At 45.5% G+C, this 15,573-nt stretch overlaps 1 protein-coding gene across 1 annotated transcript; it reads right to left on the minus strand.

Moving 5' to 3' along the window:
- Positions 1-5,898: 5,898 nt before the first annotated feature.
- On the minus strand, positions 5,899-14,757 carry htra3b (HtrA serine peptidase 3b). Its single transcript, XM_061031281.1, has 10 exons — positions 14,101-14,757; positions 12,292-12,391; positions 11,974-12,106; positions 11,797-11,886; positions 8,704-8,898; positions 8,559-8,591; positions 8,340-8,454; positions 8,174-8,231; positions 7,509-7,604; positions 5,899-7,401 (listed from the first exon to the last, which is right to left on the minus strand). The coding sequence occupies exons 1-10, from the start codon at positions 14,519-14,521 to the stop codon at positions 7,233-7,235; spliced, it is 1,410 nt and encodes a 469-aa protein (XP_060887264.1). The 5' UTR covers positions 14,522-14,757; the 3' UTR covers positions 5,899-7,232.
- Between the last annotated feature and the right edge of the window lie 816 nt (positions 14,758-15,573).

Raw genomic sequence — 15,573 nt, forward strand, 5'->3', positions numbered from 1 at the left:
TCACTAACGAACAGGACTCTGCAGATACTTCAAGCTGTTTGTTTGTTTGTTTGTCTCTCCAGAAGGAGAAATCTGTGCCAATCAAATCCATTCATTGTGACCTGTATGAACAGACAGACTTGTAGCTGCTAACGCTAACATCTAGAGCGTGGCCTTAAGACAGCACGAAGAAGAAGAGCACATCAGCTGTTCATGGTATCGTCTTAAACTCTGCCTCTCTCCTTTTCACGCTCTGACTGTGGATTAACATTACTTTTACCAAGGAACAAAGGAACTGATCAATGGCTTAAGTCTCCCTCTCAGACAGGATATTATGAACTTTTACAACACCTTGAATAAACAACCGAGCAGAGACAGAACACTCTGCTATCTACGAATTGACCCCAAAGACATGAACTGTGACTGAAACCAGTCTCTGCAAAGTCATAAAATTGACCATCTGTTGAAGGACTGCTGAAGAAGTGAATTAAACCACAGCTTTCAATTCTGCATCAAATGAACATTTATGTCTTTCTTCATCTAGATATTTGTAATTGTCACATTGAATGTTTTATAATCATCTTTTTAAACTCTGAATCTGATCTTCAGAATAGGAATAAGAGTTATATTATGTTTAATAGGAATTTGACGTGGAGCGCTATTGCCATCTAGTGTTAGAATATCCATGAATATGTAACCTTCATAATTATACATTTAGACGTGTTATAAAGCATACTCTTTGATATTAGCTATAGAAGGTGTTATTTAAAGACACCAATTTCTTTTCCTACTTTATTAATATGTCTTATTAAGAATGTTGACTGTATAACATGTTTTTGTTCACCTACAGACTGGGATTAACTGAGGATGTTCCCAGATGGTGTGATTTTCATCTCAACATGAATCTGATAGAAATGTTTGTCTAAATATATGACGTGAACGTACATCAACGTGGATCTGATAGAAATAATATTGAAATGAATGTATGGTGACGTATATATGTTTAGATTCTTATTCTTAATCTTATTGAGTAAACTCGGTTTAGTTTAAACAATTGTCCTCCAGTCAGAATGGGAGTCACCCGTGGGCGGCACCCCTCTTTGCCTGCAGACCCCCCTCCTCTCATCCAGGTGATAAGACCTCACACTGAGCTCAGATTTTTGGTTCTTCTTAGTTTTGGTTTCTTGAAGTTTAGAGCTTCAGCTCTTGCTCTCTTCTCTTCGGACTTCGGTCCGAATCACTTCTTTTAAGTTTGTGCCGTAGAGACGATTCTCTGCCGAAATTTATTTTCACGCACAATTTTTGGAACATCAATTCTTTCTGGCTCAAGCAAGGTTTTTGAACTTTCTTCTCCAAAGTCTTTGCTCTTCAATTTTGAACGCCAATTACTTAGTTTGGATTCATTAAGATGGCCATCAGGTTAATCTGAATTGGAAATCGACGTATCAAAAGACTCTTTAATACTTTTCCTGTTGGATCCTCTTAGAGCTTCTGAGACGACGGCTGAACCGACGTACAATCTCCATCCCAGCTGCATACTCCGACCAAGGTGTCAAGGCATCTAATCTGGCCCGTGGACCTCTCTGGGCCTGAAAAGAACCGCTTGCCAGAGACTGAAACGTGGGACCAGCCGGCGGAGTTCAATTGAACACATCTCACAGTAAGACTGCTGGTGGCAAGGGGTGTTGGAAGATTGAGTCTTGAGTCGTGTCTATTCAGAGCCCTCCTTTAAATCCAAATAGAATCCCAAAATTCCTTTATCAACTTTTTCTTTTTGACCATTTTCTGATCAAGTCATTCAAACAATACCGCGTCTTATCTCATTACTAAATATATAATGTCACCATACATTATAATTGCATTATCCTAATCATAATAATCATATTCTTTATCTGTTTCATCTATACATTATTGTTTACCCCTTTTTATATTAAATTTTACACATAAAATTCAGGACTTTGTCTGTGTGTTTTCTTGTTTAACATTTCCAGAACTTACTTCTTTCAAGATATGAAACTGACTGATTAATTAATTAACTTATACCATTAAAGTTATTTTCTTCCATTAACAGGAAGTGGTGCCCCTTCTTAAATATGAGGTTAAATAAAGATATAACATCTTAATAATTTAATTACGCTACAACATCAATTCACATTAAATGACTTTACTAATTTAAATTATTGTCGTTGAGTCTTTGTGTTTCACACCCAGGTGTGAGCTCACCTGGAGCTTCAGGAGCATTTTTATAAGATGGTTTGTTTTCCTGTCTTTAGGGGACGAGAGGATTGTGGGTAAAAAAAATACATTTTCACAGTTTGTCTGAAGCAGCAACCTGTTAAAAAATGTAAAATCCTGCAGTTCTTCGAGTGTCCACTAGAGGCTGGCTGCAGAAGCACAGGAAGTCACATACACACCCATTCAGAAAGCCTGTTTGTACAGCAGAGATTAACATGTTTACAGCCTGGTTCAAAAAAACAAATAGGTCTGATTAGCTCATGTCTCGATCGACACACACTGTACGGGGGGTGAATGTTTTGATGACTCACCAGTTTTGATTTGATGAAGGATAAGAGTTATTCACAATAAGGCGTGTAGCTGACCTGATTGACAGGCGGGCGCGGTGTAACGGTTTGTCAGGAGGTTTAAAACCGGCCTCACCCGCCTCAGACTTCAATCAAATTTACAGTCTGTGGTCTCTCTCTGTGCTGACTCATTATCTCACCTGCACAGGTAGTGAGAGCATCATTATGCGTGCGTGTGTGCATGCGTGTGTGTGTGCACCTCTGAGGGTTTCTGCGTTGGCTTCGTGTTCAGGTTTGAGTCTGACGTTTGAATATGAGCGGAGTCAGCTGTTCTTTAAACACAAATATAAACGTGCAGCCTGTCATCATGAAGGAGCACCCATTCATTTCATGCTACGTGACATTCATAGGCTCAGAGTCCGCACACACACATATATATATATATATTTATATATATATATACAGTTTGACGTGACCACAGAGAGGCTGAGCTCTCTTACTGGTCCAATCGGACTCTTTAGACCCAAACCCGATCTTCTCTCTGTAATTACAGACGCTCTTCACGGAGTCTTTCACATCTGTTATTACTCTTTTTTCTTTAAACTCAACAGAACTTCTGGAAAGTCCTCTGCACAGATCGCTGCTCTCCTTCTTATTAATAATATCATTCTGACCTGTTCACCGATTCATTGGATGACAAGGCCATCGATGGTATATTCGATTTCCATATTTTCCCGCCTTGTGTGTCAGCCCCACCCTCACCTGTGTCTCCTTATCCCCTGTGTCCTCACCTGTGTCTCGTTATCCCCTGAGTGTCCTCACCTGCGTCTCGTTATCCCCTGTGTCCTCACCTGCGTCTCCTTATCCCTTGAGTATCCTCACCTGTGTCTCCTTATCCCCTGAGTATCCTGACCTGCGTCTCATTATCCCCTGCGTCCTCACCTGCGTCTCGTTATCCCCTGAGTGTCCTCACCTGCGTCTCGTTATCCCCTGTGTCCTCACCTGCGTCTCCTTATCCCTTGAGTATCCTCACCTGTGTCTCCTTATTCCCTGAGTGTCCACACCTGCGTCTCGTTATCCCTTGAGTATCCTCACCTGCGTCTCCTTATCCCTTGTGTCCTCACCTGTGTCTCGTTATCCCGAGTGTCCTCACCTGCGTCTCCTTATCCCGTGTCCTCACCTGCGTCTCCTTATCCCTTGTGTCCTCACCTGTGTCTCGTTATCCCCTGAGTGTCCTCACCTGCGTCTCCTTATCCCGTGTCCTCACCTGCGTCTCCTTATCCCCTGTGTCCTCACCTGCGTCTCCTTATCCCTTGAGTATCCTCACCTGTGTCTCCTTATCCCCTGAGTATCCTGACCTGCGTCTCATTATCCCCTGCGTCCTCACCTGCGTCTCGTTATCCCCTGAGTGTCCTCACCTGCGTCTCGTTATCCCCTGTGTCCTCACCTGCGTCTCCTTATCCCTTGAGTATCCTCACCTGTGTCTCCTTATTCCCTGAGTGTCCACACCTGCGTCTCGTTATCCCTTGAGTATCCTCACCTGCGTCTCCTTATCCCTTGTGTCCTCACCTGTGTCTCGTTATCCCGAGTGTCCTCACCTGCGTCTCCTTATCCCGTGTCCTCACCTGCGTCTCCTTATCCCTTGTGTCCTCACCTGTGTCTCGTTATCCCCTGAGTGTCCTCACCTGCGTCTCGTTATCCCGTGTCCTCACCTGCGTCTCCTTATCCCCTGAGTGTCCTCACCTGCGTCTCCTTATCCCGAGTGTCCTCACCTGCGTCTCGTTACCCCCTGTGTCCTCACCTGCGTCTCATTATCCCGAGTGTCCTCACCTGCGTCTCGTTACCCCGAGTGTCCTCACCTGCGTCTCCTTATCCCGAGTGTCCTCACCTGCGTCTCGTTACCCTGAGTGTCCTCACCTGCGTCTCCTTATCCCCTGAGTGTCCTCACCTGCGTCTCGTTACCCCCTGTGTCCTCACCTGCGTCTCATTATCCCCTGAGTGTCCTCACCTGCGTCTCGTTACCCCCTGTGTCCTCACCTGCGTCTCATTATCCCGAGTGTCCTCACCTGCGTCTCCTTATCCCGAGTGTCCTCACCTGTGTCTCGTTACCCTGAGTGTCCTCACCTGCGTCTCCTTACCCCCTGAGTGTCACTCGCGTTAAGTCTCTGTGTGTCCTCCCTCTTGTTGTCAGTTCGTTGTGTTCACTACAGTCGCTCCGTCCTCACGTTCTCACTGGTTTTCTGGTGTTTGACTCTGCCTGCTGTCGTCTTCTCCTTTCAGTGTATCAAACCCGGACTGTCAAACCTGCGCTTGTATCCCCATTGGGTTAGGGTTGGGGTTAGTCTGTCTTTGAATCCTACCCTATCGAATGAAGGTTTCTGACTTTCCAGAAGAGTCTTTTTGAATTCTCTTGTTTCCAGAGCTGTTTCTGAGCCTGATGGGTGAATGGTTATTAAATTCATGTAGAATAAAGAGGTGTGTTTGTTCATATCAGAGCAGGGATCTTTAACACACAGTTAACAGACTGAATCCATTTCTCAAAATGTTCCTGCTCTCTCTCTCTCTGGCTTTGTTCCTGTTTCCTCCATGAGTCTGTGCAGAATATAGGTCAGTCATAAATCTGTGTGTGTGTGTGTGTGTGTGTGTGTGTGTGTGTGTGTGTGTGTGTGTGTGTGTGTGTGTGTGTGTGTGTGTGTGTATCAGTGTGAACACAAACGCCCAAAAAGAAAAAAAACACAACAATGAATAATTTTGTCATCAGGACAAAGCTAACGGGCTACAGGTGAGAGAACAAACCTGAAGAGAAGACGAGCCAGTGAGAGTCCAGAGTCGTTCTGAGCAGGATCAAATTATAAGATTACAGACAGCTGTTTCTTGTAAAAAGTAGTTTTTTGGACTGTTTGTTGAATAAGTGAATTTTATTTTCTGCACGTGGGTCCTTGTGATGGTTTTTCACTAACATGATCCTGGGTGTAGATTTATAAACAGTGTGAGAACCACAGAGAATATTTCTGTTTCAGACTAAACAGTGAAAGCTTTCAAATAAACTGTTGACCTGTGAAGAGCTGAAGGAAAGAAAGCGTCAGCGTCTGTCTGCGGCCACTTTCTCACTGAACCTCAAACTGTTTCCTGTGTGTGTGTGTGTGTGTATGCGTGTGTGTGTGTGTGTGTGTGTGTGTGTGTGTGTGTGTGTGTGTGTGTGTGTGTGTGTGTGTGTGTGTGTGTGTGTGTGTGTGTGTGTGTGTGTGTGTGTTTCCCTCCACATTCCTGCTCGGAGACTTGTTTCCACTCAGGACTGTTTATGAGGAGAGCTGGCCCAGTTTCCACACTCTCAGGTATTATTCTGCTGTTTCCCATGAGCCTTTGCCTGTGACCTACATTTAAAGGGGAGCGAATGTGGCACATCGGTGAATCCTTTTATTCCAGAACAGCTGCAATCAATCAAAGTTTATTTGGTGTAAAAGGTTTTTGTCCACAGGCTGCTGCAGAGGTGCTTCCATGTAAACAAGTCTGTTCACTTTAAAGCTCCAACAGTTAGAAAGCAAAGCAGCAGGAAAAACACTCTTACAGCACACATGTGGTTCACGATGAGTTCTAGAAAAACATCTTGTAACACTAAAGAGTCACATTGAGCATTAACCACAGACAGCAGGAGGATGAGCAGGACATTACAAAGATCCTCCTTAGAGTCAGTAACAGAGAACAGACATGAAGAAACAAACTCAGTCATTATCAGTTTTTATGACGACAGATCGTCCAATGAGAGCAGAGAGAGCTTGTAATGAAAAACAGCAAACTTATCTCTGTGTGTATTATAATGTTCACTGAGTCCAAGAGCCAATCAGTGTCCACAAATCAGCAATCATGAACAAATACAGCATGACATGTGGATAATACACACAGAAAAATATCAAGAGCTTCATATAAATATGAACCTACAACAAGTTCACACATGCTGGACATGTCCCTCCACATCATGATGTAAAACCACGGAGCAGACTCAAGCTGTGGACATGAAGGACCATCCATCAGTCCGTCTCTGACAGGCTGGACATCGCTCACACGGTGAGTCAGTATTAACTCATCCATTCACACACTGATGGTAGAGGCTGCTGAGTAAAGAGTCCATCAGTATTAACTCATCCATTCATACACATTCACACACTGATGGTAGAGGCTGCTGTGTAAAGAGTCCATCAGTATTAATTCATCCATTCATACACATTCACACACTGATGGTAGAGGCTGCTGTGTAAAGAGTCCATCAGTATTAACTCATCCACAGTTATACACATTCACACACTGATGGCTGCATCAGCTGGGGATCGAATCCCCGATATTCTGGTTGAGAAACGACCAACTCTACCACTGAGTCACAACTGTCCCTCAAAGGGAATTTATCATCGCCATGTGTAATAAAAAGGCGTCATATTCAGATCATGAACGTGTTTAGTGAACGTGTCTACAGGAGAAAAATATATTTCAAGTCAAACAGTCACTGACAGGCTTTGGATTCAAGGTGAGGTCCATGTGAGGGATTGTTCCAGCGTTGACCTGGTCAGAGACATATACAGGTAACAGCCAGGTGCACGGTGTCTGGAGCTGTGTGCACTGTTCGAACACTACTTCACACCAGTGTAATGTTTCCACTCTGTGACGTGTTTAAATAGTGTTTAGTGGTTTAGGAACAGTCTGGGACGTTCTCCGTGCCCTGCAGGTGAACCGCCATCTTTACTGCATTATGACGTCAGGCTCTATGTTAAATAGGAGATCATCGTTGCCCCTCCTGACCTCCAGCAGCAGGGCAGACTCCTCCTGCAGCGCCCCCTGCAGGTCGGCTGTGGTCATCATAGGTTTGCCGTTCAGTTTCACAATGATGTCACTGTCTTTGATTCCACCTCTGGGGACAAAGAGAGAGGGTCTGATATGGGAACATGATAGTCTTTATTTAAAAAGACAGTGACAGAACTGTATTTGGCTGTTTGTGAAGGAATGAATGAAGCTTACTTGTCTGCAGGTGAGTGAGGAACAACTTCATGGACGTAGATCCCGCTGGTCACATTAGGAAAGTCTGAGTTCTGCTGTTTGAGCTCCTCAATTAACCTGTAAAATACAAAGTAATTTCTTTGTTTTCAGTGAATGCCTCGCACCTCAGCACCTGTCCTCTTTGATCTGGACCTGAATGTTTCTTCATTGCTGTATAGCTTTCTTAAAGCTTTCTTAAAACATAAAAACTTTTGGAAATTTTCCCAAAAGTTTGAGATGTGAGAGCAAGCGGAAAGACGCCCTAGGCATCAATATTTTCTCAAAATGTCAACTTATTTCTAAGCTGGTCGATACTACCAGAGACTGTAGCTGTTTTTTTCTGGTGATGAAGGGTTACTCTGTATCTCAGGGGAACTGGGTAGTTTTATTTGTATGGATGCATGTCTAATTAAGGCTTTCATTCAGGAAAAATAAATTAATGTTTGGTGCCGACACAATGTGAAAAGAAGAGGATCCAACATAGATCCCTGTGGGACTCCTCTTACACCTTAAATAGCCTTTAAACAGGATACATGGTTTAAATAAACTCTGAAGAGCTTGTTCAATACTTAAAACAGCTTATTATAAAATAACAGACGTCAGATTAATCATTCTCTATTTTCTACCAAACACGAGTTCAGACTTACGCTGGTGTGATGGTCAGCATCCGGATTCCAACGAAGCGCTTCTTTACCGACCTCACATCTGAAACAGAGTTCAAGGTTCGTCACAGATGTGATGTTACAGATGTGAAGTCACAGATGTGATGTTACAGATGTGATGTTACAGATGTGATGTTACAGTCAGACTCACCTTTGTTGGGTTTGTCCACTGATTCGTTGAGGAAACGGGTGATCCTGTCTGAGGGGATGGCAAAAGAGATCCCTGCTGCCACCTTCAGGGTGTTGATGCCGATCACCTCCCCATCCTCAAACACAGACGGGGTTAGGGAGAAGGGTTAACAACACCAGCAGAAAGAGATAGTTTACAGAAGTCACAGAAACTACAGCGCAGGGAAATAAAAGTTCTTACCAAGTTGACGAGAGGTCCTCCTGAGTTCCCGTACTGCAAAGAACACAAAGATACAAACACTCATTCGTTTGATGTCCTCACAGTTTAAACTGAGTAAAACCTATTTCTCTGGTTGTTTCAACTCGACATAAAGCTTCATTCTCACATTGATGATGGCGTCGGTCTGGATGTAGTCCATATCCGAGTCCCTGAGGCCCAGCTCCTTCCCGTCCCTCTGAGCCGTGCTGACGATGCCTGTGGTGACGGTGTTCTGCAGGGCGAATGGGCTGCCAATGGCAACCACGAACTCCCCCGGCCTCAGGTCTGCACTGTGACCCAGGAGCAGGACAGGCAGCTTGTTCTGAGGAGGACAAGAGGACAGAACGTTGGAGGAGGATGTTTGAGAAACCATTAAGGCTGGAAAGCTTCTATTCGACTACTTCCTGTTTACACTACAGCATCAGTGACTTGCTCATCTTTGAGCATTTAAAGCCAAAGTGAAGAAATATTAGCAGTTAAAACAATGGTTTCATTTCTGTGCAGCTGTTGCTACGCCCGAGTATCTGACCCACACCCAAAGTGAAGTAAGCCAGAGGTTCAGACGTTTACAAAGTGCTCTAAATAACAGTGACCTCTGCAGAAACGGTTTCATCCATGAGCTCAGTGTGTGACACACAAAAGCCATCAAAGTGCTACAAAGAGGCGTATGAGTGGAGCAAAGAGAGGGATTCAAAACCTCTTCCTTCAACACAAAGAACCCAGCAGGATGATAGTGATGTCAACCACTGCAGAACAAACAAACCAAATATTAGGATCCAGCAACAGCTTCCAAAACTACAGAGAGAGAGAGAGAGAGAGAGCGAGAGAGAGAGAGTCCACACAGTCGGACTGAGGGAGTTTAGGAGGGGCTGAGCAGAAACACATGTTGATGGACTGATGGGGTGACGCTGACACCAGGAATGAGCTCAAAATGCTGTGTTCACGTTTTCTTTAAGGAGGAGTGATCTGGATCTGCTCTCTCTCCTCCCTGTCCTGGTCCTGGTCCTGGTCCAGCTGTGATGTGGAGACGTCAGCCTGCGGTCACTCTGAGCTCCAGCTCGTATTATTACTTTAACATGTTATTAAAGGATCCGCCCTGTGCCGTCCTTATCTCTACAAAAACACCAGTCTGTTTCCACAGAAAGTCCCCAGGTCGGCCTCTCGGGCGACATTAGAAGAAATATAAGAAAATGCACGAGAGGCCGGAATATTCCGTCTAATGAAATCATCAAATAAACCCGACTCTGTAACACAGCCTCCAGTACAGACGAGGAGTGTCACTGACGGCCTCAGTGCAGACACAGGTACACAAACAGGAACACCTGGAGGAGGAACACCTGGAACACCTGGAGGAGGAACACCTGGAACATCTGGAGGAGGAACACCGGGAGGAGGAACACCCGAACACCTTAACCAGTAAGGCCTGGTTAACAGACTGGGTCCAGTACCAGTCAGTAAGTCAACAGGCCGTCAGAGCAGCACATGAGTAATTGTCCTCTGGACCCTGAGAGGGGGTCGGCTGTGGACCAATGAGGAAGTATTTGGTGTTCCCCCCCGGGGGGGTTTGGACTCCCTCACACTGGGAGCACATCAGTGAACCATCAGTTCCTGCACGTTGTCTAACTTGTACAAATATGTTGTCAACATTTGTGTACTGAAAGTTAACCCTCATCAGACCAACATGTTTCACACACATGGACGAGCAGCACGTTAGCTATGCACACTGTTAGCATGAAGCACACACACCATGAAGAGGAGCACGCCATCCCCCGGGGAGCGGTTCAAAGATGGACGCTTTAACAGCAGAACCATGAATATGAGGTCAATGACCTCCATGAGCCTCGAACTCTTGTGACAGGAACGCAGCGAGGTGTGGAAAAACTAAAAGATGATTCACAACATAAACATTAGGATGTGAGTCTGAGCCTGCCTCGGCTCACTGGGACAACAAAGACCTGGTTTTGGGGTTTCACTGTACAGTACTGTTTGGTTTCTCACACCAGATGTTGGTCTCATGCACATCTGTTCTAGGTTTGCAGCTGCATGCCATGAAACAGTTCTCCCTCTCTGTTTGTTTACTTTCACATCGCCTGTGGATGGACGAGCGAGAACTTATCTGACCCGTCACACCAAGACCGAGTCCACACCGCCATGTTTTCACTTTCAACAGTGCTAAAGCCCCAGAGTTTGATACTGGACAGGGTTCAAGACCAGAGATTTATCCTGGACAGGGTTCAAGACCAGAGTTTCATCCTGGACAGGGTTCAAGACCAGAGTTTGATACTGGACAGGGTTCAATACCAGAGTTTCACCCTGGACCGGGTAAACTATGCAGAACATGAAGAATAAAATGTCTGTGGGACGAGATCATACTCTTTGTAATTTACTGAGACCAACCTGAATCCCCCCTGAGACAGAACTTCAGGCAGACTCCACATGTACTCACATGTTCTACGGTCCTCTGCAGGACTGCAGAGGTTCTCATGTTCTACCGTCCTCTGCAGGACTGAACAGGTTCTCACATGTTCTACGGCCCTCTACAGGACTACACATGTACTCACATGTTCTACGGTCCTCTACAGGACTACACATGTACTCACATGTTCTACGGCCCTCTACAGGACTACACATGTACTCACATGTTCTACGGTCCTCTACAGGACTACACAGGTTCTCACATGTTCTACGGTCCTCTACAGGACTACACATGTACTCACATGTTCTACGGTCCTCTACAGGACTGCACAGGTTCTCACATGTTCTAAGGTCCTCTGCAGGACTACACATGTACTCACATGTTCTACGGTCCTCTACAGGACTACACATGTACTCACATGTTCTACGGTCCTCTGCAGGACTACACATGTACTCACATGTTCTACGGTCCTCTACAGGACTGCACAGGTTCTCACATGTTCTACGGTCCTCTACAGGACTGCACAGGTTCTCACATGTTCTACGGTCCTCTACAGGACTACACATGTACTCACATGTTCTACGGCCCTCTACAGGACTACACAGGTTCTCACATGTTCTACGGTCCTCTGCAGGACTACACATGTACTCACATGTTCTACGGTCCTCTACAGGACTGCACATGTACTCACATGTTCTACGGTCCTCTGCAGGACTACACATGTACTCACATGTTCTACGGTCCTCTGCAGGACTGCACATGTACTCACATGTTCAGGTGACCTGGACAGACCTGAGGACTCACCTGAGAGTTGACCTTGATTGTAGCGATGTCTGACTTTTTGTCGATGTCTTTGATGTTGGCTTCGTATACGTCTCCGTTGTGCATCTGGACCTTCAGTTCAGAGATGGATCAAAGATGAGAGGATGATACAACATTTAATTTGAATATTAAAAAGTAAAGGACTAACGGTGAGTGTACCTTCAGGTGCTGCTGACCGGACACAGGTGATGTGCTGGAGACGACGTGAGCATTGGTCACGATCAGTCCGTTCTCCGACATCACAAAGCCTGAACCGCTGGACAGAGGGATGGTCCTCCCAAAGAGAGGGTGTCTGAAAACATCAAGAGAGGAATGACGATCACAGGCAGCACACACACACACACACACACACAGACACACTAACACACACACACACACACACACACACACACACAGACACACAGACACACACACACACACACACACACACACACACACACACACACACACACACACACACACACACACTCTGTGTACCTGAGGAAGAGTTCGATGTGGACCACAGCAGGAGCGATTTTTTCCACCACGTCTGCGATGAAGTTGAACTTGTATCTTGGACTGGAAGAGTGTGGAGGACCTGGAACAGATAACACGAGTCTGGTGTTCGATCTGAAGGATTCACCTTCACTCATTAAAACATTTACAGATGATTTATTACTGATCAAGTCATTTCAACCATCTTTCTCTGTGAATCAGCCTCATTGTAAAACGAGTCTAACTCACAGACAGGGGGCGCTAACAGCCACGCACAGTTAGAGTGAAGAAACAAGTGTCTGCTGAGAGTTGGCGGTAACTGCGACGCATGATTTATGAGAGATGTGACGCTCAAACTTTCCAGTGATCAGGAAAACACTTCCACCTCTGTGGGCCTTCAAAATAAAAGCTCTGTAAATAAAGTCTGTAAATATGACTCTGACATGATTATTATTAATATAACCAGGGGTTAAATCAGTCTGTCGGCTTGAGAGTGCAGCTCCATCAGTGTGAGAATGCAGCTCCATCAGTGTGAGAGTGCAGCTCTGTCAGTGTGAGAGTACAGCTCTGTCAGTGTGAGAGTGCAGCTCTGTCAGTGTGAGAGTGCAGCTCCGTCAGTGTGAGAGTGCAGCTCTGTGCAGAGTAAAGCTGCAGATAGCTTCTCTCCACATTCACACACTAAACAAGAGCTAACTGTGTTTGTGTCTGAAGATCATCAGAGCTTTGAGAGTTAGACTCAGAGACGAGCAGAAAGAGGGAGAACAGGATGGAGATATGAACTTATTCTAATTACTGAACTTTTTTCTTTGAGTGTACTTTTCCTGGAAAACTCTAAACTCTAATTTTTCAGTCCAAACCTTCAGAGGTGGACGATGACCTTTAACAGATGATGGAGTTTAAACTTTCTGCTCAGTCAGCCGTTTATCTATAACTGAGACCACGCCTGTGAGGATGTTTGCTCCACTGACCAAGTGTGTGTGTGTGTGTGTGTGTGTGTGTGTGTGTGTGTGTGTTTGTGTACACCCAGACTAAATAATGGGTTAAAGATCAAAGGAGATGTAAATAGTGTGTGGTGTTGTAGGGACTTCCTGTTTCCTCTCTAGAGATCTGTCTTAGGGATGTGTGTGTGTCTGTGCGTGTGTCTGTGCGTGTGTGTGTCTGTCTGTGTGTATATTAAGATACTTTTTATTTATTCATGTTTAGCTCAAATATAACTTGTAACAGAAAGATTCAGAGGATGAACTGAGCATGTGCAGAGCTGAATGAACACCTGATACAGCACATCTGCAGCTCAGCATGAAGGTTAGTAACATAAATAATCTGACAGCTTCTCTCTCTCTCTCACACACACACACACACACACACACATACACAGAGGCTGAACCTGCTTTTACATCTGGAACCTTCATGCTTCATAAAATCCTCTTAATTGCTTTACACTCGAGTCAACCTGAGATCTGCAGGAAACACACACACACAGACACACACACACACACACACACACACACACTGATTCAAATGTTTATATTTCAGTCTGATGATTATTAAAGTTCAGGTTCATGTAACTATTATTATTGTTGTGAACTGACAAAGACTGTGACTGACATGATCCAGTTTCAGGTTCTGACCACAGACCCTGTCAGCTGTGACGTCATGCATCTGTCAATAAAAATAAATAAATACACACACGTCTCATATTCTTACTGTGTGAACCTTCCACACATGTTTTATGACCTTCCTGAGACTCCATAGACCAGACCAGGTATCCTGCTCACCTTGTTTACAAAGAAATAAACCTGTGTGTGATCATACCTGTGCTGCTCTCACATGGACCCTTGTGGCTCTGGGAGACCCCGTGCAGACCCTGCTGCTGGTTCTTCCTGCTGGTGGCCTTCAGATGACACACGTTCCTGTAAGTGATGCCGTCACTGCCGCACACCTGGCTGCTGTACCTGCACTGACAGAAGCCTTTCCCGATCCGTTTCCCCGCCGGGTGTTTGCACTCCAGACCGTCCCCGCACGGCAGTTCCTCCTTGCGGCCGCACGGCTCGCCCTCCGCCCGCGCGCACACCACGCAACAGTTACACCTGTCCGGCACGTAGCCGCTGGGGCAGCTGGGACTCGGACAGGTGCTGACGTCACAGCGGGTCGGACATTTGGGTTTGGGCTCAGCGCGTGCGGATTGTGTGAGGAAGAGGAGCGCGGAGGTGAAGAGGAGGATGAGGAGCTGCATGTTCACAGGAAGCGAGAAGCTCAGATCATTTCATGGGAATCCTCCTGATCAACGGGGTTTGCTGGCTGCACGTCACACACACCTGTGATACACGTCAGGTGAGACACGTCAGTGAGACAGGCAGGTGAGACAGGCAGGTGAGACAGGACTGTCCTTCATCACACAAAGAAGACGAAAAAAGATCCAAACGTCCGAACACGAACAGAGAACCTCTCAGCTCAGAGTCTGAGAATCACTGAATAAAGAGGAGGAGAGAGAGAAGAGAAAGGGTAAGAGGAAGGGAGGGGGTAGGAGAGAGAGAGAGTGAGGGAGAAAGAGAGAGGGAAGGAGGAGGAAGAGAGGGGAGGAGAGAGAGAGGGTGAGAAGACAGAGAGGGAAGGAGGAGGGATGAGGGGGAGGGGGGGTCTGATGCTGACTGTGACCTCAGCTCCTCCTGCAGGTGATCTGAGGACAGTTCAGTCTCGTAATTTAAACCTTATCTTATTTATTTATATTAGTTTAAACTTCATTCTTCATGTTTCTGTTGTCTGTGTTTTTGATGTTCTGTTATACTTCAAACACTTCTCCCTCTTTATAAACTTCATATGTTCGTTCATTTAACCTACTGTGGCGCCACCCAGTGGTTATAACAGGAACCACAGGGTAGAAGACAACAACACTGTCAGCTCTAATCTCATGTTCCTGAATCTCCACCTTTGATGAAACTCCTCCCACAAGAACCAGGAACTACAATCCTAAATATACTGAACACACTCAAACACGGCGTGTGTGCTGATGTTTCAGTGTGTCGCGTTTTAATAATCAGATAAAGTCTCCGAGCAAAGTGTTTAAATCAAATTTATACTCTGATTCAACAAACACTCTGAGGGCACCATGAGACCAGGACCAATAAGACAACAGGACCAATATGACACCAGGACAGACATGAGACCAGGACCGACATTAGACCAGGACCAACATGAGACCAGGACCAACAAGACACCGGGACCAACATGAGACCAGGACCAACATTAGACCAGGACCAACAAGACACCAGGACCAACATGAGACCA

The sequence above is a fragment of the Labrus mixtus genome, chromosome 23, assembly GCF_963584025.1.
Source record: "Labrus mixtus chromosome 23, fLabMix1.1, whole genome shotgun sequence".
In the NCBI taxonomy this organism is placed as follows: Eukaryota; Metazoa; Chordata; class Actinopteri; order Labriformes; family Labridae; genus Labrus; species Labrus mixtus.

Bases quoted from the DNA above. Each gene is read 5' to 3' on its own strand.
- htra3b (XM_061031281.1), bottom strand. From the start codon at position 14,521: ATGCAGCTCCTCATCCTCCTCTTCACCTCCGCGCTCCTCTTCCTCACA. The intron at 11,887-11,973 runs GTACACTCACCG...TCTGAACTGAAG, and splicing joins CCGGTCAGCAGCACCTGAAG to GTCCAGATGCACAACGGAGA. The intron at 7,605-8,173 runs GTAAGTCTGAAC...TGTATTTTACAG, and splicing joins ATGCTGACCATCACACCAGC to GTTAATTGAGGAGCTCAAAC.